Below are 20,621 nucleotides of genomic sequence, written 5' to 3' on the forward strand. Positions count from 1 at the left end.
CTGTCTAATTCTTTCTTGGAATTGAGATTCCTCTTTTGCAGAAAAATTGTAATGAAATACTTCCATATGCAAACTGATGTTCAGTAAATTTTAAAACAAGAGTATGCTGATAGATTTTCATAATCCTGCTACCAGGAAATGGTCTTTTGTGGTCAGTGTCATCAATTCTTGTTGTGTTTTATGTCATGCATTATCAAATCTACATATCTCAGCTTAATGGCGAAAAATAGTGAAAGATGTCATCTAACAGTCACCTAAGCTTTTTCCCTGGGGCCACTACTACAGATTTTTTTTTTTAAAGATCTTGAGATCCTGCTTTTAATGATTGCTATTCTCCTATTGGACCATGAAGTCACCTGTGATAGCTGTGAGTAATGTAGTTTAGAGTCCAGTGACGACAAATAACGGAATGGCCAAATGAGTGGTGGTAAAGGAAACACAAGATGATGTTTCATTACAGTTCGTGATGCGAGAAGTATGATTGCACTGGAGAAATCATGATGAATTGGGGGGAAGGTCCAAACTGTGAAAGGTGTAAGGCTGATGAATGACAGAGGGGAAAGAATGATGGGTACATCACCTGAGAGTTTAGTAGAAGTGCTTGTTATCATTCCCTCTATCTTTGTGTGAGTTTTGAAGTTGAAATTTTGACCTGAAATTTTAAAATAAATTTGGACCTGTCCCTGAGTGCTTAGGAGTCAAAAATGTGGATGTACTACATGCTAGTTTTTTTGTTTTGTTTTGTTTTTTGTTTTTCTTTCCCTTCTGTTTCTTCCATTCTTTCTGTGTTAGTTTTACATGTCTGGTTCAGGAATTGGAGTTGGAAATACAATGTTTGCCATATGCTACCTAACTTTGTTTTTCTTTGTATTGGATCATCTTTATTTGATGCTGACAGCTTTGTTATACTAGAAGATTCAAAATTGTGCCACACAGGAACAGCTGGTGGGGCGGAGGGACAGATGTTTGGTCAAATGGTATTGGGGCTTTCTTGCAGTTCAAAGGAGCTGAGCGGATATATAATATGACTGTAGAGTATAGTTCTGTTTTCTGATCTGTGTAACTTGAATATTTGCCATAGTTTATTAAGAGATTGGGAGAGCAAATGACCTGTATGAGCAAGAACTGGAAATTGATTCATTTGATAATCTTTCTCTTACATTCAATAATCTTTCTCTTATTGTGGAATTTACCCTATAACGTAATTTGAAAACCTCTGAATTAAATTTGTATAGCCAAGATGTGCCCAAAGGAAGAGATGTTACAACATTCTGTTATATATATATTTTATATATAAATTAATTGCTTTTCATATTTGAAATGTTACCTTCTTTCTTTGGAGCTTCACTTCAGTTTTGTCCAAGTGAAAATTAAGAGAGCTTTGGAATTTAATCTTTGCCCTAATTTTGAGTTCCGAAAGTCTTTAACCTGATGCATGTATACGTGTTCGGTTGCTATATAAATAAAAGAAGTATTATGTGTAAGCATCAACCATCAAGCTTTATTAAGTATGAGGATCTAGATGTACTTTACACTCATGAAGTCCCTAAACTGCTGATCATCAGGAACTGGCAGCAACTACTGAAGTGAGAATCATGCCATACCTGCTCTGTTCCTTAAGATTTCCCCTTGTTATCCATTAATGGCCACTATAGGAGGCAGTACAAGTTCTGGACTAATTGAAGCTCTGACTGATATAGCAGTCTTTATGCAGTCTATACTCACTGTAAAGTGAGGTTTTCCTTAAGGTTCACACTGCATTGTCTTGACAGTGAAAATCCAGGCAGCTACAAACAAGATCAATAGAAATGTGTAAGCGTTGCTGGTGACAACATAGGAACAGGGACAAAAACAGAACTACTCACTGAATTTTTTGAGTTTGGACATCAATATTTACTGGGAAATGAGCTACTGCCAGTAACAGTGTTTCTCATTATTCTTTTTGTTCTATGTTGGTCCACTCAGAGGCAGAATTTCTGACTACAGTACAGGTAAAGGAAAAAATACCAAGTTAGCTGAAGCGTGTCTATCAGAAAGATGCTTTAAATGCCAAATATTTTGTAAATAGCAATGTTTTGTGTAAATACACTGTCTTTTTGCTATGCTGTGTTGAATGGCTTAAGGCTTAGGATCTGAAGAAATAGGAAATAAAGCAAGTATGGCTGGAGTTTAGATTGGATTTTTTGATACAGATATGTGCATCACAGTAGTATTTTTTCCTCCATTTTGTGCACTTGAAGAAATGAATATCGGTGATTTGTGTATTTTGACTGTGTGTGGGAGACTGGAGCACAAATAGAGGCAGTATAAAAAGGAGGAGGACTTCAGTTAGATATATTTATAGGTAGTGGATTAGTTACTGACTTTTATCTCAGGTAGTGTAAAGCAAGAACTGCTAATCATCGCTTGTGATAAAACTCGAAAATGCCATGTCTGAACATTGGGCTAGTATTTTATCATATTAACTATTGATTTAACACAGCATGAAACAACTGGTTCTGTCCCAGTAGTGCTTGGTGGGGAGTTGTGAAGGTGCAGATTTACTTCTCCTTCAATCTGCTGCAAACATCAAAGCCTAATTGTGACTGCTTAACTACTAAAATTATTAAGCTCAGACATTTTTTTCTTTTTAAAACAAGGCAGTGTGTCTGTGTGTACGTACTAGAAGGAAGAAAAGGAACCCTGGCTAAATCATGTCAGTGCAAAAATAGTGAAGTCAGGAAACATGCAAAGTAGGATCCAAAATCAATTTTGACTAGGCCATGTTATACACAAATTACTTTTAATTTTCCTTTTTATTAATCTATAGTTTGAGCCAATGTATTTATGGTCCAGAATGCTTGTACTGAAGTACACAAAATGAGCAACATGTAGGTATATCAGTATGCCACCTTAATTATGCTGTTTTTCTATTTTATTATTCTTTACATCAAGCATTATTTTATTTTGTATTTAATGCTGAAGTCAGTAATTAAACTCTGCTACTCTCATTGATAGTTGTTGTTGTTTTTTTGTTTGTTTTTGTTTTTTGAGATTCATTGACACTAAGAGATTCATTGATACTGCGCAGAAATTTTCTCATTCCATATATTAGTTTCTGGAATTATAAATGTGCATACTGGTATACATTTACTGGTAGATATCTTAGAGAGAGCATATGCTCAGTAAAAAAGGACAGTACCTAAAAATAGCTTTTTATGCAATAAAAAGTATTTTTGGAAAGGCCAGCTTAAGTTTCTTAAGTTTAAAATAGATCCCATCAGAGTGGCACAAATTTAGGTGGGACAATTCAGCTTCCTTGGAAGCAGTTCATTCATCTGCCTTGCCCTCATTCCAAGTGTACGAGTCTTTGTGGTTTCCTTTTTTTTTTTTTTTTTTTCCCCACAGTGGACAAAATACATACTTTATTAATAGAACTGAGTTCTGTAGCAAAATTATACTTTTAAATGGAAAGCCTATAAGCATAAAACACACCAGCTGTCAGAGGCTTTACCTACTGCTAGACATCCAAGGGGCGCGAGAGCAGAGAATGATGGCATTCAAGAATGGCAACTTGCCCCATTACAGGTTTTCTTTACAGTTGCCAGACTCTTTAGTATCTGACCAGAAAGTGCAGATACAGGCTGGTAAAGCCAATGAAGTACCAAATGGAGGAAGTAACACGTGAATACTTCTTTTTGGAAAAGAACGGAACTGGTGGGAAGTACCAGCAGATGTCCTGTTACTGTTGTCAACAGGAACCTAGGCCCAAGGTGTTTCTTTTGCTTTATCTGAGATGTTTATCATGCTTTATCATTTGTTGGATAAATGATTCAATGAAATTGCACGGTATCAAGCATTAAAATAAATTTTAAAAAAAGCTTGTAGTAAAAAGAAAACATTAATATACAGTTTTCATCATTATAAGGAAGAGATGAGTTAAGATGACCAATGAAGATTTCATTAAAACAAACAAACAAAAAAAAACCAACATACTGCTGTACTGGAAAAGGGCACTAAGAGATCTCTGTCCCACCATCATATTTAATTTTCCCTGAAAGGTAATTTTGCAATGAAATTTGTAGCTATTTGCATGCACACTTATTATATACGTATGCCAGTTTTAAGGGCAAAGATCTGCTAAAGAGACTCAAAACAGGCTTATTTTTGTAGCCTAGTTTTGTTGATATTTGTATTGGAGTTATTCATATCTATAGAGAATTCAGGAGAAGAATAGCAGCCTAGTGATGCTAGTGACTGTCTTCCACTATATGACTTTAAAATCTGTTTTGGGAGTGAGTGTCTTCTGGGGTGTGATGTAGAGACTAAATTATCCTAAATGATGCTACTGACACCCTTAAACATTTCTTCAAATTAGCCTGACCATGAGTTGAAGACCAATTTACCTGTCAACAATTCTGGCTTAATTTTGGTTGTTCCCATTCTTTGCAAATTTCTTGTTGATGCCTCAGTCTGGACCCTTCCCTTTTGCCTCCATGTCCAAGAGCGGACCAGTGTTATAAACGACAGAATTTAACCCTCTTAGACCTCCTAGACCCAAACAACTAGTCAAATTCTGCATTACTTTGAACCTGATCAGCTTAGTATCTAGCTCACTGTGCGGTCCCACAGGCACTTGGGAGTGCGGAGTGGCCACAGTGGCTAGTGACAAAGAACCAGGTAGGAGCCCTTTTTAATATGGTCTTCCTGCGGAGATATTTAAACTTTCAAACCACTGAGCTGGGGAGAGAAGGTGTTCCCCCCTCTGCAACCTCTTTATTTTTTTCCTAGTGTTGCTGGTTGAAATGACTGTGGTAAATAAGGCTCTGCAGCTACGAAATCTTTGTCAACAAACTAGGTGAATATATGTCAGTGTTTACTATACATATCAAGGCAAAGTGCAATAACAGCACTTTGGCAATAGCCAAATTTAGGCACCTAATTGGGCAAGCAAGATTTTCTGAGTGGCCTTTGAACACATGCAGGGTAGTTAGAAGGAAGCACTAGGCTTTATGGGAAGGTGAATCTCAGCTGGAATGAACTCAAGTGATCCTGTACTCCATTTAGAGGAATTTCCGTTGACTAAATAACCAAGTTAGCTAACTTAGCCAGCTACGTTGATGTGTAGAGATGGTTCTTATAATGAAATATGATAGTTTAATAATGGTCATTTGAAGTAATCAATGTAAAGGACTTGTATGAAATACTGAAATTAGAGTACTGAAAAGTATATTACAAGAACAGACTAGCAAATGTAGGTAATAATAGATAACAGATTAGGTGCGAGTTGGCAATGCAAAAGGCAGATGTCAATATGTTGACCTACAGAGAGGTTACACTTAAACTTGCAGTAGTATTCAGTCACTTTTAGTGTGTTAGCCAATGCCTGGCTCATGTTCTTTGAGATTATGGCACACAAATGAAAAGGCAGCAAACTGTTATGCGCAACAGCCCAAAGATGAAAGCACCTTGGAGAAATTTGATTCTGATTAAAGAATAAGGTAGTGTACATGTAGGGACCAAGGTTTGGTAATAGAATGTGGTCAATCAAACAAGCCAAAAGATTGTTTTAATTAAAAAAATATGTCTTAATATGAACACCAGGCCAAGGGGTTATTCATTGTTATATATGGAGAGTGTTATCCAAACCCAAGCAATGCTTATCTGAAGTTTTCCATGCTTGGATTTGTAACTCCAGTATTTCATCATGTTGGATCATTTCATATCACTTTTCTATAGACGTGGTCTGGTTAAATTGGAAGTGGTAGTAGTGAATTTTTGAGCATTATCTGAAAAATAGAAGGGTGGCAGGGCCATTTAGTTCCAGAGTTTCAAAAAATCTTTCCTTGTTTATGTTTTGAAGTTTAAAAGGCAGAGGTCAACTAAATATTAGCTGTTTTTGTCAATATAAATGCCTTTTCACAACAGAAATCATCCGCTGTTCCTCCTTAATCTAACACGAACAATGAGCTACAGTTCTCTCCCAGGTCACCTGTTTTCTTCGCTAACCACAGCACAGGCAGTCTCACGGGTTTAAGGACCAGCCCTGTTGGTGACATACACGGTCCACTGGCCATGAGTTTGAGATACAAATAGTTTTGTGGGCAGAAGCTTCATTTTTTCTCTACCAACATTATACAGTGTCTTGTGTCCTCATGGGGATTTCCTTGACCTTCCTCTCTGCCCTCACCCCATAATGAAACTAAAAGTGTATTTGATGATGATTATTGAGAACAAGATTATAGGCCTGTGAATCCCATTTAATGTGGGTGATGGTATCTCTGTACTAATTTCACATTAGCACTTGAAGTTTGATTCATCTTTCTTGTAGGAAGCCAACAGCATTTGTCAGAGTGGCAGAATACAGGTTTTAAGTTGTGCATTTTCGCTTTCACAGGTGTTTAAAATCTTTTCTGTGTGCATTAGGAGAGAGAAGGCAAGACTGAGAGTGCCATAGACATTGGCTTTAGCCAGCTGACAGGTACTGTTGAATTGATTCTTTCAGTCAGAATTTTCACAGCTTTTGTAGAATAGCTTATTTCCTTTCAGACAGAAATATATCTTCTTCATTGTTGGATTTTCATAAGGAAATGCTTGAAAGTCCAGCATTGCATCATGTCATATATTAACACTATGTAATCAGTTTCCCACTTAGCCACAAACTGAGCTATTTAGGAACAGGAAAACGCGTTTCTAATGGCAGTCTGAAGTATCTGATCTGTTGCTCCTGCATCACCTTTACAGAGAAATGAGGAAGTTTTGTAAACTAGTTTGAACACAATTGTTTAATCAATTTCAGTTATTTCCTGAAGAAGTGTTGTGTTGCTGTTAGATAAGGTCACTTATTTCTCTTCTAAATTTGCTGAACTCTCTTTTCCATTTCTGCTCAGCAAAATACTTAAGGCATCTATTCGGAAAAGCATAGGTGAAAGTCTACAATCTGTAGTACTTAGTCTGTTTGAAGATCAGATCACTTTTTTACCTTGTTTTAACGCTAGCAATGGTAAAATTGAGTACTCTTGAAGAACGCAAAATAAAATGTAATTTATTCCTAGAAATTATTTCTGGTTATGCTAATCTCGTGTATTTATTTGCATGTAGAGCAGGGCCAAACTCTGAAACAGATGCATGAAGATGTTTTTTTAAACCATTTATAAATACTAGGAAATTCTAATGAAAACAGATGTTTGTGAATAAATAAGCCATTTTGTTTGTTTACAAATTTTACGGAAAAAAAATCTGTTTAATCCATTCTTAAAACATTGAGGCTGAAAAATTGAGAGGTTGAGACAAAAGGATTTGCTTGGCCCTTTGTCTGAAATGTATCTAGACATGGTCGTCTGTTCAGGGGGCTGCTTAGCATTTAGGAGGAAAGCTATTCTTTAGTTCAGGTATGAAAATATGTGATACTTTCTAGCAATTATTTGGCTGATTGCTGAAAGTGTGTTGGAATGAGGGGGCATTGGCTAGTTGTGGCCTTCACTAATGGGAACATTTCAGAATGTGGATGAGTAATTAAAGTATAGAATGCGGAAAATTAGGCCAAAATTGAATAGAAATGAATAAGTATGCGTTCTGTTGTACAGATGTTGGAAACAGATTATTTTGGATACCTCTTTCCATCTACATCTTATTTGGTTACCTTGTAAAAATCAGTCATACACCATGTAGATTGTTTCTCTTCCCATTGCCTTTTCTGTTTTTATGTTGTGATGCATCTATATAGGTAGTAATTTAGCAAAATACCCTGTCTGCCAGGTGTGGGAACTAGCTGATTGTATTGTAATACCAGATCATTACTTAATTCATATGCAACCTAGCCTAGCACATGGAAAGCATTATAAATCTATTTACAGTGTGGCTGGTCTGATGATAACATTGTATTAAATTCCCAGGTGAGGCAATTTAAGCAATTGCTTTGCCATGTGTAGGCCGTGGAAATTAACTTCTCATATGCTTTAGTAATAGACGAACTTCATTGTTATGCTCAGATTAGTAGTGTAGCAGAATTCTTACAGTCTGGTTACATGTACCCTGCTTCACATGTAGAATCATACAGGGGGGTGGTACTGCAGATCACAGATCTTAATTAGTTTAAGCTGAGTTAATTCATTTCAATTCTAATTTAGCTGTGCTTGCCCATGAACACATTCAGTTCTATTGGGAAATGTTAAGGCTTGGGTCAAGTAGACAGATTGTTTAAAGCCAAATTGCCAGACAGAACTGAGCAAGTGTATCTGTTTGAACAGGGCTTTAAGAAAATCACCCAATCAGTATGCAAAAATCCTGTTCATAAACCAAGAGAGATCTGCCTGGAATCAGAAATTCTTCCTTGTCAGACGGTCTGGATACTGTAGTACATTTAAAACAGCCGCTGAAACTTTCTCTGTCTTGAAGTTTTGTAGAAAGTAGCTTAACCCTTCTGTGTAGTGGTGTGTTCGTGTGCATGCTGCATTTGAATGGAAACGTGTAAAATGAGGTAAAAACTCTTGGGTGCTTAGACTTTTTGTGCATGTATACACAAGAAAAATACAAAATACAAGAGAAACTTATCTGTATGACAGACCTTTACAGACAAAAAAAAAACTGCACATAGAAGCTCTTAAACTTATACTGAGCTGCCCAGAAATGCCTTGGATTACGAACTCTGTAAAGCTTCTGTCTTTTCTAGAAACATACATATAAAGTACCAGTAGACAGTGGTAACTGACAACTAAGACTAAAAATGTTGACAATTTCTTGATTTGCCTGGTTAGCTTATGTATAGAAGTCATTAACTATTTATAAAATGCATTATGAATTGGGTTCCTTCAAACTGTAGCGGAGTGTGTGACATTTCCAGCTCAAACTATCATTCTTGCATTTGGCTAAAGTATATATTTATAAACAGCTGATAGTTATGAACTAAAAAAAAATCTAAAACTTGTTTTATTGCTGAGTTCGGATGAACCATTTCATTTTCACTACTTTTGTTAGCCACGCTTGAATGTGTTGGCACTTTTACTTTAATAAAAGTAAGAATAGTAATTGAAGATATGAATGTATTGATATTTTGGACAAATCCTGGAAGAACAAACGAACACTTTAGTTCAAAGGCCTTTCCTTTTATATTATTGATTCATTTGGTAGTGGAACTGTGATCAAAAGTAGTATCAAATTATTTATTGATTATGGCAAAGAGTTACACCTAATTGTAGTCAGAGGGTTATTTCTTTTAATAAAATTGCTGACTTTCATATCATGACAGATTATTACAATGAAAGAACAATGATACAAATATATTTATTAAACTCAGTGGTGATGATATAAAGGATTATAAAGAGCCTTTAAAAACTGCATTGCTGTTAACATTTATTTCTTTCCCATGAAGAACATTCTTCTTCCTTTCTTTCATGCAGTCTCCTGTAAATGAGAATATCAACCAGTTAAATCTTTCAAATAAAGCATATGTAACCAAGGCCCACCTCAGTTTCCACATATTATTAGGCAACTTGTTCACTGGAGAACAAGCTCATGAAGCATCATGCTCCCCATCCCAGCCTAATAATGACAAATACATTTAACACTGACAGTGTTAAATCAATGGGGCTGAGTCATTTTGTGCAAGTGGGAGAGACTGTACAGTTGAAGTACAGGACCTCAAGTGGGGAGATTGAATCTTAATCAAAAAAGAAGTCTAGATATTTATTGGTATATATTTGTAATTTCCTTCCTTGTTTGATGTGTATCAAATAAAAATAGGAAAATAATGTAATTGAGCAATCTATGCCAATTTGTTGGCTTTTCGGTGAAAAAAGGGAAAAACAAAACCTATCTCCATATGATATTCTTGCATACTGTGGAGTGTTTTAGTCCCCCATAGTGATGAAATGAATAATTTAAACAGGCAGCTCTGATACCACAGCCTGTTTAAAGGTTCTCATTTCCTTTAATGCGGTAGAGTACTTTTAGCTTGGTTAGTATGAAACTGTGACAGCTGAGATCTCCAAAAGATTTGGCACAACTCAGCTCTTGTAGTAGGACTATGGTATGCTTTGTCCTTGCGATGTACATCTGTAGCCTTAGTATATAGTCTAGATCTGAACACTAGCAACTGAATCACAAATTGGTAAGCATTGCAATGACAATGGTATAATAAAGGGTGAACTGCACAAGATAAAGAGCTAAAATCTGTTGCTCTGAGATGACCAGTGCAAAGCCTACTCAACTGCTAGTTTCCTAGTGGAAGGTGAACAGGGTATGAATTTCTCTATGCTCGGTATGATTTCTAATGGATTTTTTCCTGTGTTCCAGTCTCAAGAACATTTTGGGGGGGCACAATTCTCTGATTAGGGAAGGTTTGAGGAGGGAGTTTTTTATGCTGAGTTCCTACTGGTAGTAACTACATGGTGGAGTGGGAGGGAAGCTCCCAAATTTTATTTATTTATTTATTTATTTATTTATTAAAAAAGGGGGGGGGGGGGCAGGGGTTCTTCCTCTGATGGAGAGTGGAACTGGTCATAGCCATGCTCAAATATACAAAATGCATAACTTTAGGCAATATGTTAAAAAATCCTTTCTCTCTTTTCATGGTTAATGTGGGAGTGTTAACAACTTATACTGTTACCACTGTGGCCAACAAAGAAATTGAAAGCTGGACTAATATTCTTATTATGGACTTCCCCGTTGTTCCAGTGAATGCTGTGCTACCTTGGTAATCTTCAGTCATTTGCTTTCAGTTGTTTGCCACTTGATCTAGTTAAGAGTCAATATAGTGATCAGCTCATGAGAAAATCCGGTGCTCATCAACTGTGAGTAATGCCTATCAGTTGTAATAGTCTAATGAATGACTCTCAGGTTTGTGGTGTTTCCATGAACTGCTGTAAACTAGAGTTCCCTTGTACTGCAGTTTTCTCTTTTCTTTTGGTATTTGATTTCTGGTCTTTTCTCTGGAAGCCTTCATAGCCTTAGCAACAAAGGAAAAACTTGTTAATTTTCTACATATGTAAATTCAATCAATTATGTCAAATGCCCATTGCTCTTTTTTATTTTTCTTATTCTTTTTTCCTATCTTTTTGATAAGGAAAAAGGTCAGTCTTCCTATTTAATAGCATCGCTGCAGTGTTACTCTGAGTTCTGTGTCCAACTAATAAGTGTTCAGAATAATGCATTTTTTTCCTACACATGCATTTCTTCAGCACTTCTGGTATTAGTTTATATTGCCACTCAAGGTTACCTGATTATTAGAACCAATCGCCCATGACTTGGCTTGAGCTTTGCTTAAGCTCCTTTAATTGATGAAATATTGAGGATGTGACTCTTAGAAATGCTAAGATTTTGCCATGCAGATTTGTCAAAATATAGCAGTTGAAGAACTTTTTAATAACTTTAACTTGCAGATTTTTAATTTATTTTTTTATCAAATAGGTATCCATTAGGGGGCTCTCGAGGTTTAAGATGATCAGCCTTGATGCCAATGGCTTTGGAGCTTTACTTCCTAACCCTTTTTTCTTTTTGTTTTACAGAAAAGGTCACGGATCGCCTACAGTGATGAGGTGCGGAATGAGCTCCTAGGGGATGACGGGAATTCCTCAGAGAACCAGGTAGGATGCTAATCAAGAAGCCCTAGTGGGTGGCTGGAGGGTGAAGGAGGTCACTGGCACACTGGGCTTCTCAAGCTGCTCCTTAACAGCATTAGCAACAACTCATGTGGAAGTGATACTGTTTAATGCAAAGCTGGGGTCTTAATCAACTTCAAAATGTTTCTTGGAGATCTTACATTTAACCCTTTAACTTGTGATCACTGTCTGCTATCTTAAAAAAAAATCTTTTCTTCTCTTTTCTTTATTATTTAGTACTTAAGAAATAACTTGAAACGCGCTGTTTGCCGACAAAGCCAAGGTCTTCACCTCAAACACATGTAAAAGGAATAAAAAAGTACATAATGCTGCTTTGATAATAATGCAGTATAATTAAATCAACACTGGCAGGGAAAACAAATGAAAGTGCACTCTCAGAATTAGCCTGTACCCCACTCAGTTTCCTTGTGTGATTCCTTCCCTAAACAGATTTTCTCTCCTTGTACCAAAAACACAAGTTGTACTAATGAAAGCACGCTTTCATGATGTATGTTGTACTAGAATGCAGAGTGCTATCCAACTCTTTTAATGAAGGAAAGCTTGATAATTCTGAGGCTTTTTAAAAATCTTGTACCCATATTGTTGTTCTGGACACTGCAGTGAGGATCCTACTAGACTGCTGAAAATTCTAAAGGGAACATTATATTCAAGGGACTTTTACCCACATGTTAATGTTTCTTTTGGTGCTGAAACCTCTTTGACAATCTCTTTGTAAAAGCTGAATTTTTCTTTTTCTCTCTGAAAGTCAGTTCAGTTTTAAATCCAAGTTGTAGACTTTTAGAAGTCTGCTGGAAGTTTCCTTAAATATCAGATTTTCCCTTCTGAAGGTACAGAATTTAAATTATTTTGGTACTGCAAGTGAAGCTTGTTTAAATGTTTACTTGATAAATGCAATATTAATTAAGGAAACAGAATCACATTCTAAAATTTTTAGTATCTTCTACCCTCAGTATAAGTTCACTATGGGTAGAAAAAAGTAAGTCTTGGAGGCTCATCCCAGTAAAATGAATTTTAACACACAGATCCCATTAAGCACTAATATTATAAAGTGTTTTAAATGTGCTATGTAAATTTTAATCTCTGATAGACTGTAATACATATATAAGTGGAATTATGCACAGCGTACAGTTTATCTGTAGACTTCAGTGTATAGCAGCAGTAATATCAATATGTAATGTTGAAAGTAAAAGATATTAATCTTTAAATTTAGATATTATAGCAGGGGAGGGTGTCCAAAATTTGAATAAAAGGAAAAGGTTTTTGTTTGTTTGTTTGTTTGTTTTTTTTATCCCTAAGTAATGAATTTGCAGAAAGGATGATTTCAGGGAGAAGAATTTCCCAGGATGTGTGTCATGGAAGTAAACTCAGTCCTGTAAAAGTGTTAAGATTCTTGTTTTATTTCTTTTAAGATGCTGCTATTTTTATATTTTAAGAAAAAATATGTGAATTCAGACATAAAAGGACAATTGTGATAAGAAGCTTTACATATAACAAAATATCTTATATTTGGGATGAAATAAAATATTTTCACTTTCTAAAGAAAGGTTAAATAACTGGTTCACTTACACTTTTTGCAAGTTGTGATCTCTTTTCAAAACCTGATGGAAGACACATGGTCAAATTAAGGAACCAGATGATACTTCCATGCATTTGTCAATGTTTTTTGTTGTTGTTGTTGTTTTCTTTTTTTTTTATTTTCTTTTCTTTTTTTTTCTTTTTTTTTTTCTTTCAAATGGCCATTTCTTAAATGGTATGACATTTGGGGGGAAGGGGGGGGGGTAGGGATTTTTAGTCTTCTCAGGAAATAAGTCCTTTTTTATAACTGAACTTTAAATTTTAACCATAATTTTTGGAATTTCTGATTTTTTGTTTTCTTTCTTGAAGTATGCTACAAAATATCAATGTACAGGAGACACCCATCTTTCTTTTAAAAACTTAAAGGCCGATATTTCAAAAAAAAATGTTTATTGTGTTATTCCAGTAATCAACCACAATCTTTTTCTTATGTGATATCATGATCCATATTTGTATTTATCTTTTATGCTTTTAGTTGCGTCAACAAGCAGTTAGTGTGCAAGCTTCGGTCTTTTGTTGAGCTTATCAGGATGTGCAGCTCAATCCAAATAAAGTGCAAGGTTTGGGTATATACCATACAATCAATGCGTTAACACATGTGTCTCAGTAACTCCAGATCTACCCCATATTTTCTCCTACACATTATTATATCAATATAGAACTTGAACTAGATGAAGAAAGTATGATCAAGTATAGCTTGTAGGCATATCAAATGTTTGAAGATGTTTCAAATTCTTGCTTTAATTTTGTCTGTCAAGAATACAGATGGATAGACTGACCTTCACAGTACTGTTACAGGACTCAATTCTTAATCAGTTTTGGTTAGGTTAAATTAGTTAAACCAAAAGATGATGTTTTTCTTTCCCAGTTCAGTCGCCAAACTGAGGAGAGTGGACAAGAAGAGGGATTCCTCTGATGATGAAGGAATTTGTGTCAAAAACAAAAAGAATTTCCAGCTCAGAATTGCTTCTATAGCAATCTTGAGATATTGGTAAAATCTGCCAGTAGAAATGCTGAATAGCTGGTTAGAGTTGGACATTACACAAGGGAACCAAAGTTATAAGCAGTACATTTAAGGTATGGTCTTCGTCATCATGATGAATGTTTGCATAATGTTTTTGGTGCAGTGAAGAGACAAAAGGAACTTAATGTATATTGGTTAGTGTGAATATATCAAGTTTCTAGAAGTAAATGGGGCACTGCTGGAAAAATAAACAATTTGAATCTTTTCTTTATTCAACTTCTGTTTTTTTTAGTTAAGTTTCAAAGGTGGAGTTCCAGCAAAACACAGCCAAGTTAAAGGCTGTACTGAACAGGGTAGAACACATAGTTATGAGTTTCCAGTTTTTCTCCCAAGAAGACAGATTTAAGTACAAGAACAGAGCGAAGAATTACCACATGATGATTGGCCTTTCCTCTTCTTTATTTGTTCCCCTACATGTCTTCCATGGGTAGCTGTCATCATGTGTAGATGACATTTTAGAATATGGTTGCCTTATCATGATTATATCAATAGTTAACTAATTTTATTAGATAAAGCATACAGAAACTTCTTATAAGAGGTTGTAAAAATCATACAACTTTGCTAATCAAAACTTCTTTTAAAGTAAATGCATCATTGTTTAATAAGCGATATAAACCTCTTAATGCTTTTAGTGTTTAATGAAGTCATTGCTTAGTGTACATTAATTTCCTCTGAAATATAACTGGTGGATGTGGTCAGGTGAGGCATGTGCAGAGGTGCAGAATCAGGAGACATCCCTTCTATCAAAAACAAACAAAAAGAACAACTCCAAAAACGCGCGTGCATTGGCTTGTTACTTATTTTCTGGAAGTGGTCTTAAATGGGCTCAGTTACTTTGCTGGCCAGAATGACAAATAAGACTTCAATGATTATCAAATCCCGTGAAAGTTGTTGAGCTTTTCAGTGAGGTGATACGCTACTTAAAGTTGTGGCTTCAGTTCAATACTCACAGAGCTGTTTTCATGTGGTGATTTCTATGTGTTTTAGAAAGTATGCATTGGGTTAAATCGGAAACCCCCCTCTACCAAAATAGTGTCAGGTACCCTGTTACCAACTTTCTTGAAACATTATACTGTTCCTTTCTCTTTCACAACTATGTTAATTAATAAGCTTAAGTAAATTTGCATTAGGTAAAATTGCGTGTCTATATGTGCATACACTGCATATGTGATTTGTGGTGAACAAATATTTTTTGGCTACTTAATTTCTGACTACAAAGTTCTGGTAATATTAGATTTGGGCTTGCTGTGCATAAAGTGTGTCAAACTTCAGCTACAGACCAGGGGGTGAAGTTGGTCAATTTAATTCCCCAAGATCTAAAGAAGGTCGGTATCATTTCATATAGCCCTGGCAGAGCAGATCATTACCAGACACAAATCTGTTCGTTACATGCCGAGGGTTTATAGCAAAATAAATAGACTGTCATCATAAGTTCAGAAAATTGTGTGTTCGACCCACGATAATGTGTAAAGGGCGTTTAATAGAGTTCAGCATTTATTCGTTATCTATATGCGGACAGAGACGGCAGTAGCGTTATCAGCTTTTTTTTAAAAAAAAATTCGGTAGTTTTCTGCATCACGTGGTGTGCCTCACAGACACGGGCACACACACACGCACATACACACACACACACACACACACACACAATCTCGCTCGCTCTCTGCGGCGCAGTTTTGATTTTAGTCACAGCAGAAGGCTTAGCCACAAGAGATTCCACTGGTTCAAACCAGCGTAAACCAGATTTTTTTTTAGCCTACAAAGGAACAGATTACCTCTTGTATCGAATTCTGTATTGAAAAAAAAAAAAAAAATCTTTGTTTCAAAAATATGCTGATTATCATAACCTAAAATGGTGGCTGCTCACAGCTTAGTGCTGTTTACAGTTGAGCGGCGAGCACGATTAAAAATACCAGAAAATGTTTAAAAATAGAAAAATAAGGGTAGCACATTTTCATTAAGTGCATTGTTAAATGGGGGAAAAATACATCTTTTGTTAATTTGAATGAGTATCTTTCAGCCAATGTAAAAATCAAAAAAAAAAAAAGGAAAGAAAAAGAAAACCTTCTCCCATTACTTAGCTTAGCTTCAAATCCCATGCAGAGCTTAAATTCAGCCATGCAGCACAAACAAGATAGAACATTTTTGTTTGGGACCTATTGAAAAAACAAATGTGCAGCATTTTCAGACTCTCACTGATTATAGCAGGGTGGCATGCCCAAATGGACTCTATTGCGGGAGAGTAGTTTTAAACTTTGGCCCTTTAAGTATCATAGCCAACTGAAGAATGGTGGCCTCAGAAAGAAAAGATAGCTATGCGATCAACTCCCAGATCGTCTCTTTCTAAAGAGCCTTAATGTTTGCCTTTTGGGGGAAAAAAGGGGGGGAAGAACTGGAGAAAGAGACCAAGTTATGATAGGCCAAGCACTTGAATTTAAGAACTGGTTTGGTGGACAGTGCTGTTTTCTTTATACCAAATTCTAGCAAAGTTCCTTTAGCTGGGTGCTGAAGAGCCGTCTCAGCTCGACTTGGTGCAGTAGTAGCCCTCCCAGTTACACGTAGTTAGAGGCTTTTTGTCTGTTTCGGGGTGAGGGGGGTGTTTGGTTCAGGCGAGCTATATGAAACAATAGAGAATCGTGGAAATGTTTTTGTTTCCTCCCGGCTGGCGAGACTTTATAAGTAGTAAACATTCTCAGCTTGTACACGTGTTGAAAATTAGGGTTATGAAACTGTAGGTGAAATATCAGCATAAAATGAGATAATGATGTAGCTGTTGTAATTTCGAATTCAACTGGAATCGGTGAGAGAATTGTAATTTTTTCATAAAGAGCCACTCTTACGCAGACATTTGTTGTGAGTAATTGTACTTTTTGTTCCAGTACCAATAATTTATCTCTGTAAATGGAGAGGATGTTACAACATAGCTTGATATTCACACTGGTTTTTATTTGGTTTTATAGCAAACCTGTCAGAGCAATATTATTAGTAGAATTAGACTGCACTGATTTACAAGCATAAATTGATAAACATGAATGTGTTATATACATAGTGTATATAAGACATAACACTGTGTGTGTATTCATACACTGTATAGTGGTCTAGGATTAAGAGCCTGCAATGGGTCTTTTCTGCGGGAAATCTGTTTCATCTTGTTCCCCGTTCCTTTGTCTATTATTAAATATGCTGTGCAATAAAACATAATTCTGAGTCATTTAACTAAGCTGTTTTTTTGTTTTTTTTTTTTTTAACCTGAAAAAGTGTTTCCATTTGAGGTTCAATAATAAAAATAGATAATATAGTCAGATTCAAAGTAAGGTATATAAAAATTGGAGTACTAGTGACATGCTATAAAGATGCAGTCATCTATTAATAAGTTAGATCTGCTAGTAAAATAAGAAATCAGTTGTCACAACTGAAATATACAGAAAACATTCTGAAAACTTGTATATACAAAACCACTTCAGCTGTACAGTCTTCGAGGAGAGGAATAGTAAACTTGTTTTTTTCTTTATAATATAGACTTCTATGAAGTCATTCCCCTTTATTTCATGATGGTGTCTTAGATGTGGTTTAAAAGAGAATTTCACACTATTCTCTTTGTTTAATGTGACAGTGTGAGAAAGTGATCTTTATTCGTTCAAAAAACTCTGCATGTAGTCTATGTTTAGGTTCTTTTAATGTGTTTGTCTGTGATTTTTAAATGCTAAACATGTAAACAGATAAATTGTCAATGTTAATTCTGTATCCTGTCACACAACTGATCTTTCTTTCCTGCCATTTCTTTCCTTTTTATCTTTTTTGTGCGTTCATGTTGCAGTTGATAAAATTACGTGAAGAGGTGAGTACTTTCTTGCTTTTTGTTGTCTAGCTTTCCCTTTAAAGCTGAGTTTCTAAATCTGAAGTAGATCTTTTTGTTCATTGTTGCAGGGAAATCTACACAAAGCAAAAATATTGATTACATTGCTTTAAAATATTCACTGTTGTGCCTCTTTTTTCCTAATAATTGTATACTTACATAGGAATCTCTAGATCAAACCTTAGAAATTAACATTCTTTGATAGCAGATTTTTTTAAAGGCACTAGAAAAAGAAAGAAAAAAAAAAAAGGAAAACCTATTATTTGATCTCAGTTATAATACCATGATCAAATCAGGTACAGTAATAATCTTGTTTGCATCACAAAAATCTTTGATAGAATAAATACATTTGTACACTGGTATTGAAAGTGAAAGCATTGCTTTGGTTAAAACCTGTGCTGAAACACAGTAAGAATTACACCGCATTTTGTAATGTTTGGTGTGAGGTATTGAAGCATCTTGTGTCTTATAGTGGATATTGTACACCCACTGAAAATACAGTACAGGTAGACCTACGCACACATATCAATATTTATTATTTATTTGTGCATGCTGTAGATCTGTAGGTGTAACACTAGAGATCAGTATTCCAGAACACCTTTCTTCCAGTTATAAAATGACTCATAAATATTTAGAGAGAGAAGTCTGTTTTAATGGTCAGTTCCTCAAATGTTTCAGTGTATTTTCTGAAATTAATATCCTCTGTTACTTACTGCTGTAGCAAAGCAGGTATCTGAACTGCCTTTTTATTATTTCCTGATAGCTGCCAAAGCCAAGGTCTCAGTAAAGTCAGGATTACTTATGGGTCAGATTTTTGAAGGATTTCATATGGGGAGTTTGAACCAGTGAAGTATTTGAATAAATATATTTAGAAGCACAACTATTTTAACATCACATATTTGTCTGGTATCATCTTTTTGAAACGGTAATGAATTCTGAGCTCTGGAGAAAAGGATTTGTAAGTTTTAGAAATGGGGATGACAAAGAATTGTAAAGTAACCAGATTAAGGGCAATTACAGGGAGTTCTTAGAAACAGTAAGATATTTGTGATATAAAGATTCTTTCACCAGTCCCCTGAATGCTTTATTTTTCCTTCTTCTTTCGGAGCTGATATTAATATGCTAAAGCTACAGAGTAAAACAGTGGAAAAAAAAAAAAATTTAAACAAAATAAACATGTAACCACATGAAAGCCCTCCCACCACTGCTGAGTTCCCCTCCCCAATAGTCCCAGTATTTAAACAGATGACAATATTGTTGCAAGGGTTTGTACAGCCTGATTTCCGAGATTACTTTCAGAAGAACAAGATTCATTTGTCCAACCCTTTAACAACACCTGCACGTCTGCTTCTGTGCTTTTGTAAAATAATATACTAAGATCATTTTTGCTTGCAAACAGTGATTATAGTTTTATAAACGCACAGATTCCTAATTTGTAAATTACTCTGAAAATTTAATCAGATATGAAGAACAAAGCTGCTACTTAACTACTCTTCTTTTTAAAATAGCTATGCAGGCAAATAAGAAAATTCAGATTGTTATTGCACAGGGCTTGGACTTGGGAGCTATACTGAACTCAGACATACATTTAGGAGCTTACAATTACTCTGTCATTTTTTGACATTGCTTCTAGTAATTTTCTTTTTTTACTTTTCCTTGTTAGCCTCAGAAGTTACTTTCTCTCTCTGTATATTGGGAGAGCTAAAGATCTAAATAAAGCAAAGAGCTAAATAAATGGATTTATTTTATCTAGATCAAAACTGAACAGGTAGAGAAAAATAATTTAGAAAGCAATTGTTAGCATTCTGCTCTCTTGTACTGAAGGACCCGCTATGTGTTGGATAGGTTGTAATTGCAATGGTGTTTTTCACTGAGTGCAAAATGCACATTCAAGTTTAAATGAAGGCTAGTGTGGTGACTCAGGCATAATTCTTAACTCATCGCATCGTGAAACATCAAGGCATCCCCAATTATAGTGCTCCTAAGGAGGTATGAACAGATCTTAAAAGAAATTGTGGTTTGCCATACTGTTTGTTAATAAAACCTACGCTTCCTCTCATTACTGGGCTCTATTCTGGCACGCACGCAGTACACGGGATTGCACGGAGGCTGTGCCATTCTGTCTTTTGAGCTCCTGAGATCTCAGTTTGAACCCAGCCCACATGGAATGACAAAATCTCTAGTGATAGCATGCCGCTTTGCAAAACTTCCTTCTGTAACTCCAGATAGAGGCTGTTTCTGAAGCTGCAAGACGCACTGAATCACCTCACTACCCACCTCTCTGGGAGCACGGGATACCGTGGGAGAAGGAGTCTGGGGAGGGGTGGGGAACAGTTGAAAGCATCAGCTGCTACTGCAGGGCACTCGTTTCCTGACCAAAGGGCTGTGTGCCTCCAAAACCAAACCATGTAAATAACACCGTCATTTGTAATAAAAATTAGGTTTCATTATAGTATGGCTTTGGTGGAAAGGTTCTGAAATCAGGTAAGAAACTGCTCTGAGTTAACGTTAGCACCGAGTTCACAGTCCTTTAGTATTCTAATTGCTCGCAGTAGGGCTGAACTGTGGGCTT

The 20,621-nt window shown here is 35.8% G+C and overlaps 1 protein-coding gene across 6 annotated transcripts in view; it reads left to right on the top strand.

Moving 5' to 3' along the window:
- The window catches only part of VTI1A (vesicle transport through interaction with t-SNAREs 1A), a 276,546-nt gene that overhangs the window by 42,793 nt on the left and 213,132 nt on the right, over nt 1–20,621 (top strand). For 3 of the 6 annotated variants that reach the window (XM_035330467.1, XM_035330470.1, XM_035330465.1), the window contains exons 4-5: nt 11,484–11,561; nt 18,011–18,031. In XM_035330467.1, coding sequence (XP_035186358.1) covers nt 11,484–11,561; nt 18,011–18,031 — 99 coding nt within the window. The remainder of the gene's footprint in view (nt 1–11,483; nt 11,562–18,010; nt 18,032–20,621) is intronic. The other 3 variants (XM_035330469.1, XM_035330471.1, XM_035330466.1) reach the window with 1 other exon arrangement.

This window comes from Oxyura jamaicensis, chromosome 6, assembly GCF_011077185.1.
Source record: "Oxyura jamaicensis isolate SHBP4307 breed ruddy duck chromosome 6, BPBGC_Ojam_1.0, whole genome shotgun sequence".
In the NCBI taxonomy this organism is placed as follows: Eukaryota; Metazoa; Chordata; class Aves; order Anseriformes; family Anatidae; genus Oxyura; species Oxyura jamaicensis.